Raw genomic sequence first — 27,604 nt, 5'->3', positions numbered from 1 at the left:
AGGAATAGTAACCAGTTCTGTTCTCATTCTTTTCAATGATTTTACCTCTTGCTCATTGCAGTACAGAGTCAATAGGTCAAAACTAGCCAACACTGCCACCAACAGTAAAGACTTAGAGAATTCCAGACACTGTGTTCAATCTATTAAAGGAACTACAGCAACAACCCTTGGGAGTAGAGGTTAACCCCTCGTACAGATGGTAAAACCAAGACACAGAGTTTCACTGACTCAATTCACACAATCAGTAACCAGGATTCAAGCCCAAATCAGCCAGACTCTATCAAGACTTCCAACTGCCTTCAATCACGGCACAAAGCTCTCGGCAGAATTCCCTTCCCCAGAAAGTCTGCCCAGCAAAACCATTGTTCCTGGAGGCCCCTTTGCGGTGGGTGGGCAGCTTCATCAGAGTCGGAGGAGCTTTACATTCAGCAGGGGTGCTGTGCATGTCTAACAGGGCACGCTCACAAATGCCTCTCTGGAAACTCTGAACCTGGGATCACGACCCGCTTCTGACCCAGGCTTGGAAGACACCCAGCCCTGCCAAGCAAGAAGCCTGGAAGACAGGGCCTTCACGTTTCCTCGGTTCTTCCTAACACTCTACTCTACAACACTCATATTGAAAGTCTATGCCGTCTGGCAGGGATACTCAGAGGACAGCAGCAGTGGCTCCAAGCATCTCCTTCTCCCCAACAACTCCTAAAACCATGCAGGAGGAAGAAGGAATCCTTCCCTAATGCCGACAAAATCTTTTCGAAATCTTCCCAACCCCGCCTCTATGTTCTCGTGTTCCTTTGGTCAAAATGGCATCATTGCCCAATCCTGAAACAACCAGTAGTATGGGAAATTGAAATGCCATGACTATCCCAGACCAGTGAGCCTCACTCCTGGCTGCCTATTTTAACCACCTGAGAGCTTTGAATATCTATCAGCAACCAATTAAATCAGAGTTTCTGGGAGTGGGGCCCAAGTATCAGCATTGCTTCAAGAACTCCTCAGGTGTTCTTAATATGCAACCAATATAGGAAACTCCTGTTTGAACTAATATCAAGTTTCACCACCTGCTGCTGGCCCAGAGGCTGGAGACAATTATGGATTCTGTGGGCAGGAAAGAGGTGGATGGATATGGGAGCTGGGTAGGTCATCAACAATGGCCGTCACAGCCAGTTCCATCATTGGGACTCAGAAGATATTGTATATAGGACAGGAAAGCATTCATGGAAAGGAAAAGGGATAGGAGGGAAAGCAGATGGAAGGAAAAATCATAACTATGACCAGGGAGTGTCTCCCTGATAGGGCAACACCATGTGTGGGGCCCCAGCATTTATCCTGAGCTACTTTAGGATCTCACACTTCACACTTCCCTCTTACCTGGCTTATCCTCAGTAGGATACCAAAATTTTCTCCTGCATCCGTGACTCTCAGGTAACACTGCACAAAGGTTGATGGGCCATGGGGAAGGGGGGAGCCAGCAGGACCCATGGGACAGCAGCCCTAGGTGAACACTCCCAGAAGAATGAAAGGCCACTGAAAAGAAAGACTCCAGGTTGAGATTATTTTCTGTGGCCTAATCTTGCTTCCGGTCTCCTAGAAAACTCACCCAACCACTTGTGCTCATAAAGATTCTAAATAGGACAAATGCCTCTGTTGATTCACAGAGTCCTCAGGAGAGATGCTCTATGGGTCTTTCTGCCTCTCTTTTCTCAGTCTCTCTTACTGATAAATATCAGTGTAATCACCCTTTGCTAAACACTGGAATCACCTTGGAAGCCTTAAAAAAATTCCCATTGCCCTAGCCCATCACCACCTCATTCAGTTGGAATCTGTAAGGGGCAGTCATAAGGATCAATAGTTTTTAAAGCTCCCCAGATAATTCCAGTATGTAGCCAAAGTTGAAAACCACTATCCTATATTCAACATCCAAGTAAACCAATGAGTACCTTAATTTTTTTTAAAAAGGGTTTTTTTTTTTTTAAAGATTTATTCACTCATGACAACCAGAGAGAGAGAGAAAGAGAGAGAGAGGCAGAGACATGGGCAGAGGGAGAAGCAGGTTCCATGCAGGGAGCCTGACATGGGACTCGATCCCAGGAGTTTGGGATCATGCCCCGAGCAGAAGGCAGAGGTTCAACTGCTGAGCCACCCAGATGTCCCCCAAAAAAGTTTTATATGAGAATCCTCACCAGTGACTCACTGTAGCTGTTAGGTGAATACATCCCTGTAGTGTTAAGTTTCTAAGATAAGATGGAGAGTAGTACCACTTGGACCCTTTCTGGATGACACAAGATGCCTTTTTTTCAAGGTGGTGGAGACAGCTACCTACCTACCCAAGACAGGGCACTAACTCAAGTCTGACATCTGTTAATAGGGAAGTATAAGGAGAAGTGTCTTAAACACATGATGAAAGAAGGGAGGAAAATGCCATTAGCAATGCATTTAGAATGCATTGTAAATTATTATTGTAAATTCAGAAATTTACAATAATTGAGTCCATTAGTATCCGTTTATTATTTGGAAAGCCACTCTGCATGTTTTCAGGAAGGCATGGCTACCTGCCAAGGCAACTGAGGTCACTCAGGCAGCTGGGGAACTCAGGGGTGCTCAGTTGGTGGTACAGGCAGCTGGGCTCCTGGTATTAATGAATTTAATCTATAAACTTACTCTGCTCCTTTTCCATAACTGTTTTTCTGGAGGGAACTCCCCCCTCAGTCACTTTAGGTAAGCCCGGAGGATAAATATGTTCCCAACAGGTTGGGTTTCTCATCTTCTCATGACAACGGATTCTTTTTATCAAGGTAAATGGGCTCTGTTAGGAACTGTGGGAGGATGAGCTGTAGTCATAGTTCTGACACTTTGTTGTACATTAGAATTGCCAGAGAACTTTCACAAATCCTGATGTGGGTGGTTGCATCCCACAGCAATTACAATAGTATCTCTTGATACTATTGTATACCCTGCCTACCCAGGTATTGACATAGCTGTTGAAACCCCTGAGGTGATTCTAATGCTCAGCCAAGTCTGAGGACCAGTAAGCTAGAGATATGATCCTCAAACCTCCAGGTGACCCATTAGGATCCTCCGGGAGCTTTTAAAACTATCAATGTCCCACTCTCAGAAATACTTGTCTAATTGGCCTGGGGTAAGACCTGCATATTGGGATTTTTTGAAAGTCCCCCAGGTAGGATATTAATATGCAACCAGTGTTAAAAAGCACTGGACTGGAGGGTGGCAGCTGACCATAGCCAAATGGTGGTCACCCTCACCAAAACCTTGGCAAGGATCAGAATTTGCCAGGGAACTTGGGAAGAAGGTCCAGACCCTGTCCATTCTTGGTAAGCCTGGGCCCCTGCCCAGTTTATTAGCTCTCCAGGTGATTCTCATACCCATTTTCACAAAGTGGAGGAGACACTGTCCAGCAGGATCTCTTTTGTGAAGCATGTGAACCTGAGCAATTTCACACGCCCCACACTTTTGTAAGCCGGATGCTAATTTTAAATGCTCAAGAGAAGCATCAGTTTGAAAGGGTACCCGGGCTGATAGATCTTCAGTACAATTAAGAATCCATTTGTAGGGATCCCTGGGTGGCGCAGTGGTTTGGCGCCTGCCTTTGGCCCAGGGTGCAATCCTGGAGAGCCCGGATCAAATCCCACGTCGGGCTCCTGGTGCATGGAGCCTGCTTCTCCCTCTGCCTGTGTCTCTGCCTCTCTCTCTCTCTCTGTGGCTATCATAAATAAATAAAAATTTATTAAAAAAAAAAAGAATCCATTTGTAAATATCATCACCCCCCCACACAGTTGGTCTGTTTTCAAACTGTGTTCTGAACTAGTGAAATTTTGTTGCATCTGTGTTTGCATTCCTATATAAAATGAGCTCTTAACCTCAGGGCTGAAATCAGAGCAAACGTTACCTCTTGATGTAATGGGACCTATTTGATAACAGTGGTGTCAGAGGACAGGACCACCTTTTCTGTGCCAGGAAACACAGCTCTGTTAGGCCTCTGTGGATAATGCCGCTGCTTTAAGGGGAACTGTTTTCTCCTGTGTTAGGTTCACACTTGTATAAGGATGAGAAATATCCTAATAGGGAACACCTGGGCTCAGTGGTTGAGTGTCTGCCTTTGGCTCAGGTTGTGATCCCGGGGTCCTGGAATCGAGTCCCACATTAGGTTCCCCATGGGGAGCCTGCTTCTCCCTCTGCCTAAGTCTCTGCCTTTCTCTCTGTGTCTCTCATGAATAAATAAACAAAACCTTAAAAAAAAAAAAAAGAAGAAGAAGAAGAAGAAGAAGAAGAAGAAATGTCCTAACAGCCTATGCTTTGGATTTAAGTCATTGCTATAACAACTCATTGAGCTTTCAACTCTGTTTTTCTCTTGCTACATGAGCTTATTATTAGATGTGGGAAGAGATGGATGGATAAATTCACTGTACGCATACTGAGTGCTTACTGTGTAAACAGGAGATAGTCCCTACCATCAAGTGGCTGTGCTAATGGCAGAGAAAGAGAAAAGGCTCTGCAGCAGAAGAAGCCTAGCTGCTAGAAAGCCCAGAGAAGAAACATTCAAACTAATCTAGGGGAGTCTCAGAGGCTTTTTGTAAGTGAGAACACCTAAACAGGATATTGAAGCACAGAGAGAGTTAGCCAGGCATTCCAGACAGAGGACTGAGTCTGTGCCCATGCACAGAGCTTTGAGAAAGCCTGTGGGGGTGGATCACAAAGGCCAGGGTAAGGTGCCTTTGATAGACCGACACGAAGTAGGGCCAATCATGAAAGGTCTCATATAACAAGCCAAAAAAGACTTGTATAACACATTAAATAATTTTTCCAAAGGCAACAAAGTCATTGAAGGATTTTTTGAACAGGGAACTGAATAAAACCCAATTTGAGTTTTAAGAAAAACACCTCAATGTCAGTGTGGAGGATGGATTTGAGGGAGAAGAGACAAAAGCCAAGGCCTTAACCTTGGCTATACATTGGAATAATCTGGGCCTCGCCTCTGAAAATTCGAATGTAATGGGTTTGGGGTGTGACTTGGGCATGAGGATTGTTAAAAGTTCTCCAAGTGATTCTGTGTGGCTGGGGTCAGAAGCCATGGGTATTTGCAGAAAGGTCATGTAGAGGTGAAAGAAATAATCTGACTAATGGAGTAAAGCTATCTCGTTCAATGAGATAGCAGTCAAAGGGAGCACAAAACAGGACCATTACTGCTGGCAGGTGAGGCAAGGGGAGGAGTCAAGTACAACTCCCAAGTTTGGGGTTCATGATAAAGGGAAAGCAGGGGTACAATTTACTTAGAGTGCGACTGAGAAGGAAAACCAAATTTAGGAGAGAAGGGGAGATTCAGTTTTTTAAAAAATGAGAGGTACATACACATATATGACCAACTCACAAAGATTTAAGGATCTGAGGACTAGATTCCTGTGAACAGCAGAGAGAGTGTCAAGTGTAAGTGAGGTGCCTAAGGGAGAATGTTTAAGGTTGGAAATGAAGAAAGCTGAGACTAGAAATCTGGGACATGTTAACTAGTAAAGACTGAACACAGAAAGAGGAACCAGGAAATGAGGCTGAGAAGGGCCAAAAAGAAATCAGGATCTTGCATTTTAAAAACAACAAACAAAAACAGTAAATTTAACCAAGCAGGTGAAAGGTTTATGTACTGAAAACTACAAGACATTAATGAAAGAATTGAAGACACAAAGAAATGGAAAGATATTCCATGTCCGTGGATTAGAAGAATTAATATTGTTAGAATGTCCATATTGCCTAAAGTAACCTACAGATCCAATGCACTCCCTATCAAAATTCCAGTGGCATTTTTCACAAGAATAGAATAATCCTAAAATGTGTATGGAACCATAAAAGACCCCAAAATTAGCCAAAGCAATCTTAAAAAGAAGTTGGAGGCATTATACTCCCTGATTTCAAACTATACAACAAAACTATCATAATCAAAACAGGATAGTATTGACATAAAAATGTCATATAGCTCGATGGAACAGAGCTCGGGAATAAATCCATGCATGTAAGGTCAATTAATTTATGACAAAGGTGGCAAGAGTATACAAAGGAAGCAAGAAGGATAGTCCCTTCAATAAATGATATTGGGAAAACTGGACCATTTATCTTATGCTATACACAAAAATAAATTCAAAATGTATTACAGACTCGAACATAAGACCTAAAGCCGGCGTTCCCGCCGCTCGGCCAGAATTCTAAGGCTTTCTGCAGAGATTTGAAAAATGGCAACAAATGAAAGTATCAGCATCTTTAGTTCAGCATCCTTGGCTGTGGAGTATGTAGATTCACTTTTACCTGAGAACCCTCTACAAGAACCATTTAAAAATGCTTGGAACTATATGTTGAATAATTATACAAAGTTCCAGATTGCAACATGGGGATCCTTGATAGTTCACGAAGTTCTTTATTTCTTATTCTGTTTACCTGGATTTTTGTTTCAATTTATACCTTTCATGAAAAAGTACAAAATTCAAAAGGATAAACCAGAAACCTGGGAAAACCAATGGAAATGTTTTAAAGTACTTCTCTTTAATCACTTTTGTATCCAGCTTCCTTTGATCTGTGGAACTTATTATTTTACAGAGTATTTTAATATACCTTATGATTGGGAAAGAATGCCAAGATGGTATATGCTTTTGGCAAGATGCTTTGGCTGTGCGGTGATTGAGGACACCTGGCACTATTTCCTGCATAGGCTCTTGCATCACAAAAGAATATATAAATATATTCGTAAAGTTCATCATGAGTTTCAGGCTCCATTTGGAATGGAAGCTGAATATGCACATCCTTTGGAAACTCTGATTCTTGGAACTGGATTTTTCATTGCAATCATGCTTTTATGTGATCATGTCATTCTCCTTTGGGCATGAGTGACCATTCGTTTGATAGAAACTATTGATGTCCATAGTGGCTATGACATTCCCCTGAACCCTTTAAATCTGATCCCTTTCTATGCTGGTTCTCGGCCTCATGATTTCCACCACATGAACTTCATCGGAAACTATGCTTCCACATTTACATGGTGGGATAGAATTTTCGGAACAGACTCTCAATTTACTGCCTATAATGAAAAGATGAAGAAGATTGAGAAAAAGATGCAATAAATATCTCCTCTCCACCATCCTGAAAGCACACACCTCCCTGAATTGAAGCGAATAGCTAACCTTGCTTCTGCGGAGCAGAAATACACCTGTGTCTTGGCTGCTAAGTGATACAAAGAACATTAACAACCTTTAATTATCTTCCTAGCGGGAACTTTTTCTACTTTACATAAAAGTTCTGTATGTGTAGAAATAAGTAAATCTATAATGAAGTATGATTTTCGCAAGGAGGTTGTAAAGGCCGTGTTGCTAACCTTACAGAAAGGTTCTAAGTAATGGAAGAAGTATCAGTCTGTCTTTCCCCCGTAACACCAGAGACCTGAAGCTAAGATGGGTCTTTAAAATCTTGTAAATATATAGTGGCCATTTCAGTATCTCTTAGCAGGGTGTTGGCCTCATATTGAACTTTAAACATTTTCTAGAATTTGCCTAAACATCCAAGTATCATAGGTCAAACCGTATGGATCGACAGTGAGAGTGAGGCAGCCAAATCTGGAATAGCCCGCCCCCACTCTGGTCCCGAGCTCACTGGTTTGGGGTGATTCTCCTTCTTTGAGAAGCCCTTTCAGATGGCAATGTGCTACTGGTATCTATAAATTAAGGCGTTTCCGAATTGTCATAAATGGCATATTTCAGTCAAAAGGTTTTCGGGTTACTTGAATTTTTTTTTTAAATTGAGCTTTATTTCTGCTATTTACCCTTTCATTTTTGTATATCAAGTTTTCATTATACTTAAAACTGTATATTGAAACATTGTGAACTGACTTGCTGTATTTGTACTTCAAACTATTGAAATAAATGTGATTTTTTTTTTTTTTTGGTCTGATTATCTGGTTTCCGGTTTTGAACATCAGTAGTGATTTTTTTATATATCTTATTCTTAAAAGGAAAAGTACAGAAGTAATTAAATCACTAAGTTTTGTAATAAAAGGAATAATTTTTCTTTAAAAAAAAAAAAAGACCTAGAGCCATAAGACTCCTAGAAAAAAAACATAGGTGGTAAGCTTCTTGACATAGGTCCTAACATTGATTTTTTCACTCTGACATCAAAGGCAAAAGCAAAAAGGAAAAAGTGAGACTAACTAAAAAGCTTCTGCACAACAAAGGAAGCCATCAGCAAAATGGAAAGGCAACCTACTGAATGGGAGAAAATATTTTCAACTACATATCTGATAAGGGGATAATATCCAAAATATATAAAGAACTCATAAAATTCAACGCCAAAACAAAAACTAAAACAAGGTCACAATCCAATTTAAAAAGGGTCAGAGGACCTGAGCAGATATTTTTCCAAAGAAAACATGGAGATGGCAACAGGTATATGAAAAGGTGCTTGACATCACTGATCATCAGGGAAATGCAAATCAAAGCTGCACCTGTCAGAACGGCTATTAGTAAAAAGACAAGAAATAACAAGTGTTAGTGAGGATATAGGGGAAAAGGAAACTGTGCACCATCAATGGGAATGTAAATTGGTACAGCCATTGTGGCAAACAGTGTGGCAGTTTCTCATAAAAATTAAACCCTGAAGTACCTCATGATCCAACAATTGCACTTCTGGGTATTTATTGGAAGAAAACAGAAACACTAATTTGAAAAGATATACACACATTATTTTTACTGCAGCATTATTGACAATAGCCAAGACACAGAAACAACCTAAGTGTCCATTGATGGATGAATGAATGAAGAAATATGTATATACCATGGAGTATTATGAAAAGAATGAGATCTTGCCATTTGCAACAACATGGGTGACCCTTGAGGACATTATGCTTAGTGAAATAAGTCAGAGAAAGACAAATACCATACTATCTCTCTTATTTGTGGAATCTTAGGGAAAAAAACTAAGCTCATAGAGACAGAGAACAGATTCAGATTGGTGGTTGTCAGAGGTAGGGAGTCGGAGGTGACAGAAACGGGTGAACTCTTTTGTTTTTCACTTAAATTTTAGAAAAAAGAGAGAGAGGACATCTAGCAAGGCATGGGAGACAAGGCACCAGTGATCAACACTGAAAATTAAAAAACAAATAGGGCCAGGACTGAAATTCCTTGGTTGGGCGATTGGAGAGGCACAGTTGACTTCAGACAAGTCAGTTCATTGGAGTGGGGAAGGCAGAAGTCAGATCATGGTAGTTTGCAGAGAGCAGATGAGGAGAAGCAGAGAATCAGCAAGTGTTGACTTGCTCTGAGGAAATCAAGCTATGGGAGGAGGGTGAGAGGTCAGAGTGTATCTAGGGGAGGATGAGGATCAAGGTTGTTTTTTCAGGGGGGGGGGGGGGGCAGGTGCAAGAAAGGAGAGCCCTGAGCACATCTGTAGCATAAGAAAGGAAGGGAGAGGTGGGACACACATGAAAAAGGAGAGTGATGGGTGAATGGAGGACCACAAGAAGCCAAAGGAAAGAAAGGAAAGAGAGGACCCCTTCCAGGGCGCAGCAGAGGGCTCAGCCTTAGGCAGAGGGAAGGACAGGTGTAAAGAGGACAAAATAAAAAGGAAAAACACAGGTGGGCTCTGGGTAGGGACTTTGGCACCTTAAGAAAACTCTATCTCATAATCTCTCTTTTCTGTCTATGAATTAGGAGGCAGAGTATTTGATGAGGCCATGGTGGTAGGGGGTGGGCAGAAAATTTCAGGAAAACGCTAAAAATCCAGTGTCACTGCTCTTGCGAGTGAAAGAGGGTATTGACTGAGGGCCTCACTAGAGCCCATGGGAGGTTGGGTATGACATAAATACTATCACCAGTATGACAGTGGGGACAGCTGAAACATGCCAGGGGGGAGCAGTCAGCCCAAGGTGGCAGGCCCTTGCTCTTGCCATTCACTCCTTCCTCTATCCAGCCCCATGTTTACTCCTACACCCCACGCTCTACCACCACCCTATACTATGTATGGGCATCAGCCAGGAACTTGTTAGAACTGGCACCTCAGACCTCGCGTAACAAGATCCCTAGGAATGTACATTACACTTGGGAACCACTGGTCTAGGCTCTCCCGTCTATAGTTCCTGTTGCCTTCTCAATGTCATGAAATGTGTATGCCACTGTTCACTCTGCCTGGAACGCTGGTCTCCCACTCATTCTAGCCAATTCTACTCCTCCTTTAAGACTCTATCTTACCTTCTCTCTGATTCCTCCTAAGACCCTACTGAGAAGAACTATTTGCTACCTCAAATGTGTTTCCATAGACCTCATCTAGGTGCTGCCACGTTGCTTTCATTTATCCCGAGCACCCAACTGGTTGCCAGTGCTCTGTAAGGTGCTCACGTGTTCTTGGAATGAAACCCAGACCCCTGATTCCCACTCCTGTGTCCTAACCCATACACTGTGACCATTTTGTGCACATAGAAAGTCATGCCTATTAAAGAAAGATAATAAGCAAATAAAGCTGTAGATGAAGCCTCAAACTCCTCACCGTGCATTTGCCTGATATTGCCCCAAAACTTGGGAAAGCATTGGGTTTGTCGTTTTCTGTAAAAATTCAAAAGGCCATTTATCTCACTCTTTCAGATTTCTTTGCATGCCACGTGAAGGTCAGGACTTAGGTCCCAAACTTCTTTAGTGGCTGTAAAGAAATGCAGTATTTCAAAACATCAGAAGTTGCCCATTAGTTACTTTTCCAAGAATGAAAGAAAACCCCTCTGCTTGTTTCTGAGTAGGAAACCCATTTTCTAATATAGGAAGAGATCAACTAAATAACAAACATATATAGCCTTTTAATCTACCCTGTAAGGTCCTGGGTATGGAAATAAAGTCCCTTTGCCTTTTTACTATCCCTCTGGGGCTTGACACATAGTTGGTGCTCAATGTGTTTCCAACCAAGTGGAGAGGAGCTACTTCCCTACTTTACCATTCACAGCTAAATTGGACCAGGAAACATATATTAATTGTGGGGCAATCTGTTAAGTACCCAATGGAGTGATCTGCCCTTATCTTTCAGAGATATGCTTTCTAGACCTGGGATTTGTGGCTGATCACTCCTGCTTGATACCTGCCATATCATTAAAATAACCTGGAAACCTAGAAACCTCACGAAGTAGAAAGGAGAGAAATCCATCCCACAGAATCTCAAACCCATCATCTTATTAATCAGGTTGGGCCCTGAAGAAATAGCTTCTCTCCTCCCCCTAAACATTTCCAGAGATGCTAATACTCAAGATGCTTCCCTCCTCCCCATTTCCCACCCCCAGCTCATTAGACCTGCCAGTCTCTGTGTGGAAAAAGACCTTTATCTCTGTGTCACTAATGTTGCCTTAGAAATCAAAACAAAAACAAAAACAAACAAAAAAACAAAAAACCCCACACACCTTAGAAATTCACAGCAAAACCAAGCATGTACCATCAAAAAGTGAGAATTTGTCAGGGGACTCAGTCAAGGTGCCCTGGCTGTATCTGGAACATGTATGTGGGCTTCCTTCAACTAATGATGTGGGGTAGGGGGCTTACCATGAGTTCTGCTCCCAAGACTCCATTCCAGAACTTTTCACAGATTATTTAATTCCATCTTCACAAAAGACGTACAAAGTGGTTATTACCAGTCTCATTCTAGAGACCAGGTAACTAGGCTCAGAAAGACTAAGAAAATTACCCAGATTAGGAGAGCTCTTAAGGCTATTAAGGATGAGTTCCCACAGGGGTCATGTTCTGCCTACTTTGAAAGCTATGTTTCTGTTTCTGTTTTTGTTTTTTTATTGCACTAAATTGTCATTGAGTCCTATTTTCTAAGACTATGTGTTTTACATGACAAAAAAAGAAGTATTATGGGATACCATGTAAGGACTTCCTACCAAAGAATCTTGCTCCACTTATTTTTCATGGTAATTGAAATTCCCAAATTACTCACTCTTTGGTATTAAGTCAACGAAAGCTCTCTGTTGGGATGACAATGTTTTCAGTAATGAGAATTCCAACCTAGAACTCATTAAATGTTTATAAGGGTTTATTTTTCCCAAGGGCCCATGATAGACGTTGTGGGGAACACACACACACAAAACCTTGTACCCTCAAGAAGCTTACAAGTTAAATAGTCACTTCAAATCTACAGAATAGCTCATGGTGTTCACCTACAAGGTGAATCGCCAAGTGAAATTTCTACACAATTTCTATAGGCCTTCCGACACTATACCCCTAATGGGCCTCCTGGCAACTCAAAATATGAATTCACTAAAGTAGCTCCTGTCACCCACCCTGAGGAAATGAGCCTTGCCAGAAGAGAGGGAAAGCTAGAGAGGGCTTTGAAGAGGAGTCGCCAAACCGTTGAGCCTGATTAGAACAGAAAGGCTGGAGCTGTCATTAAAATTGTACCAGGTAGGGGTGGCAAGTGTTGGGGAGAATTTGAGAAGCCCCACTTTGCATTTGCCTATGCCATGTAGAGTTGTCTGCACAGTTATATCCTGTCACTTGAGAGCTGCCTCAGAAAGTCTCACTCTGGGTAGAAAGCAAGCCAAGCCTGGTGCTTAACAGCCTCAGCAGGCAGAGGGCTTGCTATTAGGGTCACCTGGCCATGCCCAGCCCTCACCTGGGCCACCGCTTTTCAGAATCACACACGACAAGGAAAGAATTTGCTCAGAGCTAGTGGTGTATTGCAGCTGGTGTGTACAAGCAAGGGAGGGTCAGCTGTGAAACATTTAGGAATCTGGTGATAATTGGCCATGGCGGGAGCATTTACACTGTGGAAATCGGCAACAGTTACAAATCAAAGCTCTATTTTCTTTTCTTTTCTTTTCCTTTCCTCTTTCCTCCCTCCTCCTTCCTCTTTCCTCTTTTCACTTTTCTTTTTTCTCTTTTCTTTTCGGAGAATTGCTAGCACACCATTGCTTAAAGCTGTCCATATACTCTCCTTTCTCTGATTTGTATATTACCTCCATATCATTCAGCAAAAATTAAAATAATATGCATAATGAATTTAACTGTTTGTCATTTAGTTCTGAGACCAAGGAGGTGTTTGCTTGAAGCAGTCTACTCCATGAGTGGGACCCAGCCATTTGTCCTTTCATAAGCCCTCCAAGTGGCTGCAATGCACACTCAAGTTTGAGACAGTGGACTGCAGTATCTGTCCTGAAAAAGTAAAACTTTTGGCTTCTACCATTTATATATCGTATGCACACTGTACACACTCATTCTACATAGTTCAGAAATTATTGGGACACCTGGGTGGCTCAGCAGTTTAGCGTCTGCCTTCTGCCCAGGGCGTGATCCTGGAGACCTGGGATCGAGTCCCAAGTCAGGCTCCCTGCATGGAGCCTGCTTCTCCCTCTGCCTGTGTCTCTGCCCAACCCCCTCTGTGTCTCTCATGAATAAATAAATAAAATCTCTAAAAAAAAAAAAAGAAAGAAAGAAAAATTATCACATACTTTCTAAGCACTGTGATGTGCTATAACATCTGTGTTTAGTCAGCCTTTGAGAGAGCCTCCAGGGTGCCTGCTGGTATTCACCTCTCTTCTCATACTGCATCAGCAGTGGTCTGTGTGAACAAGAGAGTGGTCAGAAATGCTGATGTATGATTTCTGACGCTAGGTCACAAAAGGTGTATAGCTTCCCTCTTGGTCTCTTGGGCCACTGTCTCTGGGGGGACCCAGCCAGCATGCTATGAGGATAGTCAAGTAGACTTCTGGAGAAACCCATGAGAGTAGAACTGAGACACCACTAGCCAGCACCAGCTTGCCAGCCATGTGAGTGAGCCCCTTTGGAAGTGGGTCCTCCAGCCCCAGCCAAGCCTTCAGCTGCCATAGCCCCAGCTGACATAGGACTGCAATCTCCTGAGGGACTGTGGCCTAGAACTACCAAACCAAGTCCCCCCTGAATTCCTAACCCGTAGAAACTGTGGGAATTAAGACACTAAGTCTGGGGCAATTTGCTACACAGCACTAGATAACCAGCAGCAGATAATGCGCACTGTACTAACAGTGCTTGAAGGCAGCTATATGTGAGGGGTTTGAATGGTACAAAGCTTCATGAAACCCGGTCTTTCCCAAAAAGAAGTTTCCTGCTTATATGGGTGATAAGATACATATGCACTAAAAGTAAACATTTTTGAAGTATTATTTATTAAGAGATCACAAGTCTAGGAGGAAAAAATGATCCTGCAAATTCTTTGAAAGATAAGCTATGCTGCAAAGTCAAATTTTCCAGCCCCTTGGCAACCCCCGAACAGCACTTTAATCTGTCCCCTTTCTAAATATACTATACCCTCCCTGAGCTCTTTAAGCAGAAGGGATAAGAAGTCAGTGCTGTTGATGAAGTAAGGTGTGTGTTGTTAAAACTACTTATTCAGGGCACACAGATGTCATCTCGGCTGTCAGTGCAGATGGCTGGGGGCCCAGGGCTGCATGACAGTGGCTGCCCTCAGCACACTGAGGAGCCTAATGGACAAGACCAAATGCTGGTTTGCGGAGTCTTCATAAACCTTCATAAACCTTCTCGTTCATTCCTGACACAGACTCACTGTCCTTACACTGTCCCATTTTCCTGCTGAGAAAGCTGCAACATCGAGCAAAGCAGCAAGGTCACTCAGCTAATAAGTGGCAGAGTTGTGAACAGTCTGTCTCAAAACCCAAGCCATTTGTAATCTAGCACATGGCCTTCAAGGAGCACTCACTGCCTTCAGAAAAGTCTTTGGGGTTGCCTTGTGTAACGAAATACTTGAAGTTAATATATGTTCATGGTACAAAATCCGAAAGATATCAAAGTTGGGGACCCCAGTAGCCACCAGTTCTCTTCCCTGGAGAGGACCACTGCTACTGGTTTCTCCTGTGTCCACCTAGAGATGTTCTATCATTAGCCTTTCTCCCAAGGGCTGAGAACAGTGTGAATGAGGGAAGCAGAGCAGAAGCAGCCTCATCTCTGGTTGTTTCCTCACATCCAGAATGTTCTGCTCTTCCCTGTGAGAGTGAGCAGTTCCCCAGTGTCCTCTGTACTCAGTGTAATGCCAGCCCCAAGGACCCCAGGCTCCTGCCATCACCCGCTGCTTACTCTCCTCTGTGCTTGGATTATTTTCCTCCATGCAGAGTAAAGGACCTGCCCTCCCTGGGGGTTTCAGAGAGACTTTATGCCAACACCTGCTGGGTCTTCTTTACTGGAAAGTGATGCAGGAAGAAAAAAGCCCGATGGTCCGGGTTCAGCTTCCAGGTGTATGAACCTGAGCCAAATCAGTCCAGCTCTCTGGACCTCACACTGGACCTACCCTAGAGGGATAATGAAAGCAGAGAGGACACTTGTGCCTGTTTCCACACCCCTGTGTGCTCTGTGTTCCTCAGAGTCACACCCACCATACAGCATCATGAGGGTCTTCTCACTTGTTCATCTCAAGGGTGGTGAAGCATCCTGAGGACAGGGACCGTGTTTCTCCCCGTTTCTCTCTCTTTTGCACAGCATGTGACATGCAGGAAATACTCCTTAAAGACTTTTTAAAAATCTTTCTACATACATTCAAGCATTCTTCCTACGGGAAATGTTTCAAGTTTTTATTTAAGTTCTAGTTAGTTAACATACAGTGTAATATTAGTTTCAGGAGTAAAATTTAGTGATTCATCGCTTACATACAACACCCAGTGTTTATTACAACAAGTGCGCTCCTTAACCCATCACCTATTTTCCCTATCCTTCACCTACAACCCCCATCAGCCCTCAGTTTATTCTTTACAGTTAAGAGTCTGTTATATGGCTTACCTCCCTCTCATTTTTTCCCCTTTCCCTTATGTTCATCTGTTTTCTTTCTTAAGTTCCACATATGAGTGAAATCATATGGTATTTGTCTCTGATTGACTTATCCCACTTAGCATAATACTCTCTAGCTTCATTCATGTCATTGCAAATGGCAAGAGTTCATTCTTTTTATGGCTGAGTAATATTCAGTTATATATAATATATAGGAATCATATATATATATTATATATATATGCCACATCTTCTTTATTAATGACTCCCTTTTGTTTTTTTTTTTTAATTTAAATTTTGCCAGTTAACATTTAGTGCAATATTGGTTTCTGAACTGAAATTCAATGATTTGTCACTTACATACGACACCCAGGGCTCATCACAAGTGGCCTCCTTAATGCCCATCACTTATCTAGCCCATCCCCCACCCACCACCTCTATCACCCTTCAATTTGTTCTCTGTCATTAAGAGTCATTTATGGGGCAGCCCAGGTGGCTCGGCAGTTTAGCGCCACCTTCAGCCCAGGGCATGATCCTGGAGTCTGGGAATCAAGTCCTGCGTCGGGCTCCTGCATGGAGCCTGCTTCTCCCTTTGCCTGTGTCTCTGTGCCTCTCTCTGTGTGTCTCTCAGGAATGGATAGATTTTAAAAATCTTTTTTAAAAAGTCATTTATGGCTTGTTTCCTTCTTTCTTTCTTTTCCCCCTTCCCATATGTTTATCTGTTTTCATTCTTAAATTGCACATATTGAGGGGCACCTGGGTGGCTCAGTGGTTTAGTGCCTGCCTTCGGCCCAGGGCGTGATCCTGGAGACCCGGGATCGAGTCCCACATCATGTTCCCTGCATGGAGCCTGCTTCTCCCTCTGCCTCTGTCTCTGTCTCTCTCTCTCTCTGTGTGTCTCTCTCATGAATAAAAAAATAAAATCTTTAAAAAAAAAAAGAATCAGGGTATCGGTCCGTGACTGCCTTGTTTCATTTAGCATAACATCCTCAAGGTTCATCTATGATCCATGATACACAGATATTTAAAAATGTCTCTCTTTTAAAAGGCTGAACAGTATTCCATTTATTCCATACACACACACACACACACACACACACACACACACACACACACACAAATACCATAATTTCTTTATCCATTCATCTGCCCAGTTTTTTTCTCTTTTGTTCACTGATGTAACTCTCTAGGTGCCTAAAGAGAACCCAGCACACAGCTGCACTCAAATACCTGTTGAATGAGTTCTGAAAATTTTCAAGTGTCATTGATATGCTACTGTTATTTCTCCTAACAGACTCTAGCAACATTTAAAAATCAGATCTTTTATATTATGAGACTTAAAGACCTGTCCTGTTTTTGCCCTTAATGAACTTTTTATAAAATTTCTCCTTTAACCTAGGCTTAAAGTGGAACTACAGTTAAGACAAAAAGTGTTCCTATCATTTATTGTTTGGTTAAGCACTATAAATGTCTGGCAATGGAATTGCTTTGTTATCCTCAGATAAGCCTTTGTTACTGAAATAATCTACCACTAAAGGCATGAAAGATTACAGAATCGGATACTTAAAAAAAATCCCACTGTCCATCTTTTTTTTTTCTTTTTTAGATTTTGTATTTATTCGTAGAGACAGAGAGAGAGAGAGAGAGAGGCAGAGACACAGGTAGAGGGAGAAGCAGGCATCATACAGAGAGCCTGATGTGGGACTCGATCCAGGGTCTCCAGGATCATGCCCCGGGCTGCAGGCAGCACTAAACCGCTGCGCCACCGGGGCTGCCCCTACTGTCCATCTTTACACCAAACTTGTAGTCTGAAAGCATCATATCATACACATATGAGGGGCCTTGATAGTTTTACAGTGATATGGGATACCCATAGCTATTTCCTCTTATTTCCCACCATTAGAAAGCCTCGGTTATGTGTCCAGCCTCAGGGAATGGATCATGACTGGTGTAAGCCAATCAGGGCCATCCTGTTTCCCATTTTCCCAAATTCTTTGCATCATGACCCAATACTGGCGATGAGATCCTAACAGAAGACTTCTTGGGCATTTAGGAGAAAGTGTTTTCTCTCCTAGTAGCAAGAAAGATATACCTGACCCCACCCCTTCCTCTTTCTTCCTGCATCAAATATAGACACGATGGCTGGACCTGCAGCAGTCATCTTGTGACCATGAGGGAAAGGCCAAGAGAATCAGGCATCAGTCCTGACATCATTAAGCTGCCGAACAAAAGCCAAAGCCTCCTACATCTAGACTTCTTGTCATATCACAGAAATGAACCCATTCGAGCAATTATGTTCAGGTTATCTGTTTCGTGAAGACAAAAGCTTTCCTAAATAATACCGATGGCAATATATTACCCCCGAGCTTACTACAACAGAAAATGCAGTCAGTGCTCTTCTTTCTCCACTTAAGCCAGGGAAACTGCTACAGTAGAAACTGCTACAAGTCACCTTTGCAAAACTAACCTTAGTGATATCTAGGATGTGTTGGTAAAATTCACCAAATAACCCAGTTTAATCAGCATTATAAAAATGTTCTGGATGGAAGTACAACTCCGCATAATGCAACAATCCCTGATACATGCATCAGGAATCATAAATTCAAGTTCTAGCTACTACTAACATTGTTCTCCTAGGCAAGTCACTATTCTTCTATGGGCCTCATTTCTCATCTCTACAATGAAGGAGTTAACTGGGTAGCCCTGGGGTCCCCTTCAGGTTTGACATTCTATGTAATTTCTTTGTGAACTAAGAACAAATAAAAGCTCACAAAATTCTTCTGTGGCCTCCTAATTTGCTGGCTGCTTTCCAGCTTCTAGAGTTGACATTCTAATATCTTGTGTAGGCTTGAAAGGACAAGCCCACTTGCATTTGGTGATAAATATGACCTATCTTTTCAAAGTACATTGGGACAAAGGTAGCGGTGGCTTCATACCATGCAAACTACAGATGCAATGCAGAGTCCAAACATGGTTTCCAGATGGAAGGTACCTCTTAGATTCAGTGCTGCTCCTCAGTATTCAAAGACTTAGGTCTGCCATCTTCCAGAATTGCTAAACCTCATGTATGGACTGATCCAACATTTCCCTATATTCACCCTGCCCATGTTAGCTAGTTATCCATTTTCTCTTTTTCAAATTAGCACAGTCATTTTGTGCTTTTATCCTTGATCTTTCACTAAAGTAAGATTAAACTATCTACAATAGAATGTTCTCAGTGCTCACTATGTTATGCTGCTTGCATATTCATTATTGTCCAGGCTACAGTGTTTTATTATTCCGTGATTTAACTTGTTTTGTGCTGTGTGGTGAATTCTGAACTAGACATCTGGTGGGCTTTCAGAAGGATACCCTGATGTCTTCTTTTTGTCTCACACACCTGCACAAAGCCTGTCAAAGTCACTGTACAGAGATGCAGGCATCAGGCTGGGCATATTTCAGTGCTGGGCTATCGGAGATCAAAGGGGCACCTCCTGACCTCAGGAGCCCATGGTCAAGTGGAAGACACAGATATTATAGGTTGTGAGGGCAGCACAGAAGTATGGATAGGGCATCTTAAGTCCAGAGAGGGCTCCTTAACTGAATTGGGGAGAAGATCAGGGCAGCTCTCCTCCCCCTAATGGAAGACCATTATTTGGAGAGCTTGAATAGAGCAGGATGGCATATTCCAGTGTGTTCACAGAGGGACAGCTGTTAATGTTTCAACTCCACACTCCAGCCTCACCCACCACCTGTCTTCTCTGTGTTCTCTCCACTTCCCCACTGGCTCTCACTTCCTCAGCTTGTGTGGGGAAAGCTAGCACTCTATAGACACCACTACCCAACCAGCTAGCCCTGCTTCCACCAGGCCATCTGACCCTATGTCTGGGACCCACCTTGGCTCTCCTCCTAAGTCCTCTTTGAGGAGGCCTAGTGTCGGATTGTTTCACAATCCTGTGGATTTTGGAAGTATAGGATCCAAACAACCAAGGCTTTGTACTATATGGACACATTCTAAATGAACAGAGTGGAGGCTGAGTGTTTGGGACTTCCTAGGAGGTCTCTAAAGATCTGTGGACAGGAAAGGGCAAGTCCAAGAGGGTGGCCAGAACGTGTGGGGCTGGTGGGAGCCTACCCAGGAACTGGTACTTTGTTCTCAATGCTGACAGCCCCCACAGCTCTGAAGGGACAAGGAAAGCACGGGGCCACAGAGAAGAACCTTCCTGATGGCTAAAAAGGCTAAAGAATAAACCCCAGAGAGGAGGGAGAAAAAAGGAAGAGAAGGAAGAGAAACCAAGATCCCTGTGGTTAGTATCAGTCTTTCTGGATGTGAAGGGTTATTGCAGAGAGGCTCTTTCCCCTCTTCATTGTTGACAGGATAAGACAAAGGGTTCCTCGAAGCATCTGGTATCTCAGAAAGACTTCCTTGACAGTGAGTACTGTTATTTTGGGGTTTCTGGGCAGATAACATACTCCCCTTTCTGGAAGACTTTACAAGGAATACCTATGATCCATCACTGCTGGATGGTTTACAGTAGTCCAGCTCAGAGGAAAGGCTGGCTGAACCTGGATGCCCAGGTTGCTACTAAGAAAGCAGTTATGTAATCTCCGGGTTCTATCATAAAACCAAGGCTATGTAAAATAAACACGTTATTATAAAAATCCAATCACCCTACTAATAATAATGTCTACCTCCCCATCCTTTTAAACTCAGAAACCAGAATCCTAATTAATTAAAAACAGATTGGATATAAATCAGGCAGGATTACTCTCTGTGGTCATTTTATATTAGACACTCTCTCTTAGGAAGTAAACTGTCCAGCTCACTTCATTTTTTAATCTACAAAAGGCATATTTTATTATAAACATTTCCAAACATACTGAAAAATAGACTAATATAAACAATAAATTTCCGTTATACTCATCGCCTTGATTTATTTCTTTATTTTTAAAAGATTTTATTTATTTACTCATGAGAGACACAGAGAGAAGCAGAGACACAGGTCAAGGGAGAAGCAGGCTCCCGGCAAGGAGCATGATGTGGGACTTGATCCTAGATCCCGGGATCATGCCCTGGGCCAAAGGCAGACAGACACTCAACCGCTGAGCCACCCAGGCATCCCCATCACCTTAATTTAAAACAAATATGTCGAGGGGCACCTGACGGACTCAGTTGGAGAAGCACGCGACTCTTGATCTCAGGGTTGGGAGTTTGAGCCCTATATTCGGTGTCGAGAATACTTAAATAAATATAAAAAAGTAAAAATAAAACAAATATGTCAAACAAAATTAGCAATAATTCCAAATGTCCACAACTGTCTAGTTCACAAGTGACTTGTTCAAATCAGGATCGTGGCAAGGACCCATGTTACACTGGGTTACATGTAGTTGTTACACTCTGAAGTCTTATGCCTTTGCTACAGTGACATCTGTAGAATTACTTACATTCCAAATTTGTCAACTTGCCTCTGTAGTATCATTTTATTTGTTCCTCTGTTCCCTCTCTCTCCATTAAATGGAATTCAGCTATGCAGTTTGATTAAACCTAGGCTCAGCTTTATTTTGCCAAGAATACTTCCTAGGGCTGACTGGTTTGTGTTTCAAGAGGCAGTTGACCTGCAGTTCTTTTCTCAGTGATGCTACCATAAATGAGTGCGCTCAAAAGGTGACAGCTAGACTCCTCCCCGTGTGAAGTACCCCACCATCTTTAACTAATGGTTTCATCTACCATTAGTTGACAATTGCCTGAATCAATGATTTCACCAGAAACTACAAAATGGGGATTTTTCCCAATTCGATCATTCCTTCCATATTTATTGCTACCTTGCCTCTTTACTTACATATTTTAGCTTCAAAGCAGAAGAAATAATATAAAAATATGTACACACAGGGGTGCCTGAGTGGCTTAGTCAGTTAAGCATCTGACTCTTAGTTTTGGCTCAGGTCACAATCTCAGGGTTGTGAGATTGAGCCCTGCATCAGGCTCCATGCTTAGAGTGGAGTCTGCTTAAGACTCGCTCTCCCTCTCTCTCTGCCCATCCCTCTGCTCATGCACTGTCTCTCTCTCAAGTGAATAAATCTTTAAAACAATATGCACACATAGAAGTGATTCCTGATTCAGTAATTAAGGAACTCTCTCAGCTGAAACTACAAGTCTTGGTTTGGGAAGACATTAGTACCTGGAAATGTACAGAAGAGTCTGAGATCGGGAAACAGGATGAGGGTTCTTAGACTGTACACTCTGGGTGATCCAAATTCTGGCTATAAGCCCAGAGAAGCATCTGGCCTTTTGGGAAGAAAAAAATAGAATATACACAACCAAGAATGGAGAAAAGAAGAAAAGAAAGAGGAGTATCCGGGATTTGAAAAGTATCTTTTTTGTTTTGTTTTTTTTTTTTGAGAAGTATCTTAATGAAGTCTGGAGACACCAGAACCTCACCCAGGAAGACAGTAAAATAATTCAAATCCACATGTTTCTGACAGAATTTCTGGGTAACAGGCCCAGGTGAAACTCTGGTGAACCGAAGACTGAGTGATGTCACTGACTCTGCTCCCTGGGGACAGTGATTGGTCACTGCTGGTGTGGAAGCCCAGCACAAACCCCAACTGCCATCTGAGTCTGTGCAGAAAGGCCAGGGGTCACAAGTGTTTGGAAAGCAAACCTCCTATGGCACCTACTGTAGCTATGTCTCCCTTGCCTGACCATTCCTGAACACTGCCTTCTTTTTTTTTTTTAATTTTTTTATTTATTTATGATAGTCACAGAGAGAGAGAGAGAGGCAGAGACATAGGCAGAGGGAGAAGCAGGCTCCATGCACCGGGAGCCCGACGTGGGATTTGATCCTGGGTCTCCAGGATCGCGCCCTGGGCCAAAGGCAGGCGCCAAACCGCTGTGCCACCCAGGGATCCCTGAACACTGCCTTCTTTATTTCTCCTTCCAGGGAAACAGGACCATCCCCATTTGTTCTCCTGTTCCCCATACCAGCCCCCCTGGAGAGAAAATTCATACCATGTATGCCATACAATCATCATCCTCTTAGCAACTCTTGGAGGACAGGAGGACCATATAGATAAGTTGCTCCAGCTGCGACTGTGTGGTAATTAGAATTTCCTGCTTCTAAAATGTAATTCTGACCATACTACCCCTCTTAAGTCTGGAAGAAAGAAAAGGCGGGAGAGGGACAACCTCTAAAGGAAGCAAGGAAGCTATGCGGGGTCCTCTCGGTTCAGCTTGGGTGTTTAAAAGTCAGGGGCGAAAGATGGAGAGAGACGAATTTTTATATGTCAAGGTCTTATAAGAATCATATCCAGATAAAAGCCCAAAAGTTATTGAGGCTTATGAGAAGTAAAAACAGTGACAGAAAATCTTAAAATAATTGGAGAAAGAAGAACAAAGGGACAGACCCAGTGATTGCTGAAAGCAAAATTAATAGGCAACACAAAACAAAGTGTTATAATTCCAACCAGGCTATTATGTTCCCTGACACTGAGAAGATTCTGAAAACTGGATAGAGTAGAGCCAAAGTCCTAGAAAACAACCCAAATCCTCATCAAGCAGGGAGATAGTAAGGAATTGTCAAGTTATGGCAACGTGATTGGTGCCAGATTAGCAAAATTACATTTGAAGTGGGGAGGAATATTCAAGAAAAATTTCAGAGAATCTGTTAGTAATCCCCATGGGCTCCTGGAGAAGCCTGGAGACAGTAGTTGAGCAAATGCCCCAGTTCCACAAAGAAAGAAAAGCTAATTCCAGAATGTGTAGCCAGTTCATCCTGATCTAAGTCCTCCTTAAAAATGCAACATGGATTGTTAAACAGGTTGTTTGTGAACATCACAAGAAGACATGCTGATCTCTTGACATCCACATAAGTTAACTAAAAAGAAGTCATGTTCTGGGCCATTTGTTTCATGAGATTCTTAGGGCAAGTACCTTAGAATGTCATTCCAAAGCCCTTAATTAAGGAAATTGTCCACAAAGTGAGATAATGTGGGGATTTGGTCTTGCTGCCTTTCAGTCATGTTAAATAGTAAAACAGACACTTAAGGGGAAACCTACTTCCACGTATGAAGTATATGGAAGGGCACAGCTTGGTAAACATACAACCTTAGCAGGGCAACCCCGCTGACGCCCACCAGGTACAGGCTCCAGGTATGACATGCAGTGGGCACCAAATATGAGTAAGACCTTTCCCAGAAGCAAAGATGTCACTCTCCGGTAGTCTCACGGGTGGACACTGCTCCCCACTCAGCAAGGAGTCTGCTTGAGTCTTCCTTTCCCTCTGCACCTCCCCCTGTGCAGGCTCTCTCTCTCTCTCTCTAATAAATAAATAAATCTTTTTTTAAAAAAATGTGTGTTGTTGAGAAATGAAAATGTATATATAGGCAGGTGGGGACTTGGATAAAAATCTCATCCGAGCATGGGATTTAGACCACATGATGGTAGGAGCAGTAGTGACAATCGTAATAAAAAGAGCAAAAAAGGCACTGCTGTGTCTCGCAGACTTACTATATGTTCTGCTGAACACTGTACACCTCTATTTGATCCTCACAACAGACCTATGGGGCGGATCTCGCTTTCCTTATCTTGCAATTGAGGAAACTGAGACTCAGCAAGGTTGAATAATATATGCAAGGTCAGGGAGCTGGTAAATTGAGCTGACATATGGCAAGATAGTGTAAGAAATGAGAAAAATTACATTTGCTGGCTTAGCAGAGTTAAATTCCTTTCACTTGACTGTTTTCTAAATGATGCACTTACAAATACATATTTATTCACTAAGTCTATCCATTAAACGTCTGATACAGGGCACCCTCTGAGCTGGGAGAAGATGGTCTAACTCTGAAGGCAGATGGACCTTTAGCTAAATTTATAGCCAATTAGTGCTGGGAGCCAATAGCATTTCCTCCTATGGAAAGTTGGGTTTAGTCTTCCATCAAAATATTATTTAATGGCAAGACCCCAAGTGGAATGTTCCAGAAGACCTTTCGCAATTGTGCACTGCATGTTATTTAAACTAAAAACAATGCTGTGAAAAATTGCACTTCACCACAAGCTGCTGAGAACACACCAAATGGAATTGGCCGGCTGAAAAGGAGACATGATGATTGAAATATTTTCCAGACTATTACATCCTTGAAGGGTTTAAACAGTGAGGAGGAAGACAGGGAAGGGGAGGAGGATGATTTAGGGTGTTTCATTTAAGAACAACAGGATTAAATTAACCTTGGGGAGGGGGGGATAATGGCAGAGGATGGTGGGGAGAAATATTATGCAAGATGTGAGAAGCTTCCCAAAGGAAAAGTGTGCTGGGCTGCAGAATTTTCCAGCACAGCAAAGCAGGCAAAGCCATCTATCATTAAAGTCATTTACAAGCAAACTTGACAAATTGCTTAGAAAATACATTATGGGCCACATATCCTAGTCTTAGGAATGGACAAACGAATAGGTCTTTTCTATCCCTAAATCCGGGAAAACCAACTGTTCTTCGCTCTCTGGCATTTTGTTAGTCACATTTCCTCAACTTTAAAATGGATATCGACAAGTAAGTTGCCCACTTTGGAGTGTGAGTGTCATATCAATTATGGCCCTAATAAAATTTCAACCCAGGGGAAGGAGATGGGTGGCATGACAATTTTTAAATGTGTATTAACTGAAACTATCATATTAATAAAGCCGACTTCTTAATCCTCGTTTACTTATAATTTTCAGTCAGGCTGCAGAAACTCTAAATTACACAAAGCAGCCAACAGATTAAAAGAAAATTTCCGGAATTAAAACCCAGCAGACCTAAACATTCATTGACTTCCCGGCATACTGAGAAAACCTGAAGGTTTGCTTGTGGGGGAAAGGCTGGGTGTGACAGGCCCAGCTTTGCCAGTCTTGGAGATGTTCTGGAAGAGGCCTCAGCCAGGCTCACTGCTTTGCTGTTTAATTGACGACTTCCAAGCTGGGATTCACATGACCCGAATTAACATCTGTGCATCGCTGCCCCCCGCTGGATGTATGGAACCCATTCTGTCAGGGCCGCAAAGAAATGCCCTTGGCAAACATTCCGATTATTTTGCAATTCCCTTTCCTTCCATCCCCCACCCGAAGTAGCACCACCCTCCCCAAAGGACTCTGTTAGGAGACAATCCCATCAGAGCTAATGGGCAAACATCCCTTATAATGGAATTAGTGGGATTCCTCCTACAGTAACCCCTGTGACCCTCCATCAGCATGGCTGGCCAGAGGCAGAAGAATGAAACACGTCGTCCTGCTGCCCCAAGGACCACTTTACGAGAATATTCCATGAGTTAACACTAATTCAAGCACTAATGGTTTTCCTTCTCTGAAGATCCAGTAATAGCCAAAATGTCAGCCCGTCACTCCCTCCCATCCCTTCCTTTGAGAACTGTACATGATGCCTCTTCCTTCCTGCTGAGGCTGCTGCATCTCAAATGCCTCTAAAGATGGAGTCTCTGCCAAGCTCTAGAACCCCTCAACCTGCCAACAAATCCCCACCACGCCAATGTCCACTGAGGCCTGGTGACTGGACTGGAGTCCTGGATCTGGACTGGATCCCCATTTTTATAGCTAGGCCTCTGGAAGGTAGGTGCTTCAGAAAGAGCAGAGGGAAGGAGGAAGAGTAATTTTGGTTGGGATGATCATGCGTCCTCTGTGCTGCGAGGTAGGAATTCCAGGGTGGATAGCACCACTGCTCTAACACAGTTCACAACTCAGCAGCCTGCCCTCAGCATCTTGTCCACCCCAACTGTACTGGGACAAGTCTTAGCAAAACCCCGGCCGGCAATCCCTCCCGACACACTCATCTCTTTGAGTTTCTCTGCCCACCCCCTGATACGCCCGGTGATGGACCCCACCACAGCATGCTAATCCTGCTTGTGGGAATGGGCTGAGGGGGCTTTTACTATAAGCCAGTGGTTCTCAAAATTTCATTGGGACTTGTCACAAGTGCAATTTCCTGGGCCCTGGCCCAGGCCCACTGAATTAGAAACTCTGAGGTGGGGCCCAGCCAAACAGGTTGCACGAGCCGTCCAGAGATTTCAATGCATACTCTGGTGTCAGAACCATTGTTGTAAATATCTTCCATTTTTCTCCATGAGCCACCTCCCAACCAGAAATGACTCTTGGCTAGGTCTCATTAATGCAGATTGGTGGGGGGGGGGGGGGTTGTAAGAGGGCTGAAAAACTATTCTTCCTACCAATCCGATTACTGTTAATGGCCAGTTCATCCAGGGAAGGCCTGGGTGAATGTGAAACTTCCCGGGAGAGACCTGCCCCAATCCTCCAGCCACTGGCCTGGAAAACTCCCTCCCTCTGCCCTGTGTGAGCCCTCTGCATGGGCAACCGTAGTTATCGCAGCCTTGCTGCAGACTGTGGTCCTGGGCCTGCTCATCAGCGTCCCCTGGGAGCTTGTTAGAAACCAGGATTCTGGCCTCACCCCCGGCCTGCTGATCTGAACCTGCATCTAGCCAGGCCTCCGCTTGACTCAGAAACACACTGAAGGTGGAGAACTGTCATAGCTGGGTGCTATCTGCACACTCACAGACACACGTGCATACACACACACTCCATGGACAGAGGCAGCTTTAGGGCAGTCTGGAGGTTTTATGCAATGCTGGGTCTCTGGTATCTAGAGTACGACCAGATAGATCCACGTTCAGCATGAATACATGTCCAGTGAATGATGATAGCAGTGAATCAAAGATTTATTTTCAGTTTTTTTTTTTTAAGATTTATTTATTTATTTATTTTGAGAGAGAGAGAGTTGGAGAAGGGCAGGGAGGAGCCAAGGGAGAGGGAAAAGCAGACCCTCCGCTGAGCAGGGACCCAGACACAGGGCTCAATCCCAAGACCC

The 27,604-nt window shown here is 43.1% G+C and overlaps 2 protein-coding genes across 2 annotated transcripts in view; one reads left to right on the top strand and one right to left on the bottom strand.

Moving 5' to 3' along the window:
- Window positions 1-27,604, bottom strand: part of GPR39 (G protein-coupled receptor 39) — a 198,189-nt gene that overhangs the window by 75,009 nt on the left and 95,576 nt on the right. The window lies entirely within an intron of this gene.
- LOC102153215 (methylsterol monooxygenase 1-like) lies at window positions 6,188-7,283 on the top strand. Its single transcript, XM_038565035.1, is given in 1 exon segment — window positions 6,188-7,283. A coding segment is annotated over 1 exon segment (882 nt). The 5' UTR covers window positions 6,188-6,233; the 3' UTR covers window positions 7,116-7,283.

The sequence above is a fragment of the Canis lupus genome, chromosome 19 (genome assembly GCF_011100685.1).
Source record: "Canis lupus familiaris isolate Mischka breed German Shepherd chromosome 19, alternate assembly UU_Cfam_GSD_1.0, whole genome shotgun sequence".
Taxonomy (NCBI): Eukaryota; Metazoa; Chordata; class Mammalia; order Carnivora; family Canidae; genus Canis; species Canis lupus.
The sequence above is the reverse complement of the archived record's forward strand: the minus strand, read 5'-3'. Positions and strand labels throughout refer to the sequence as shown.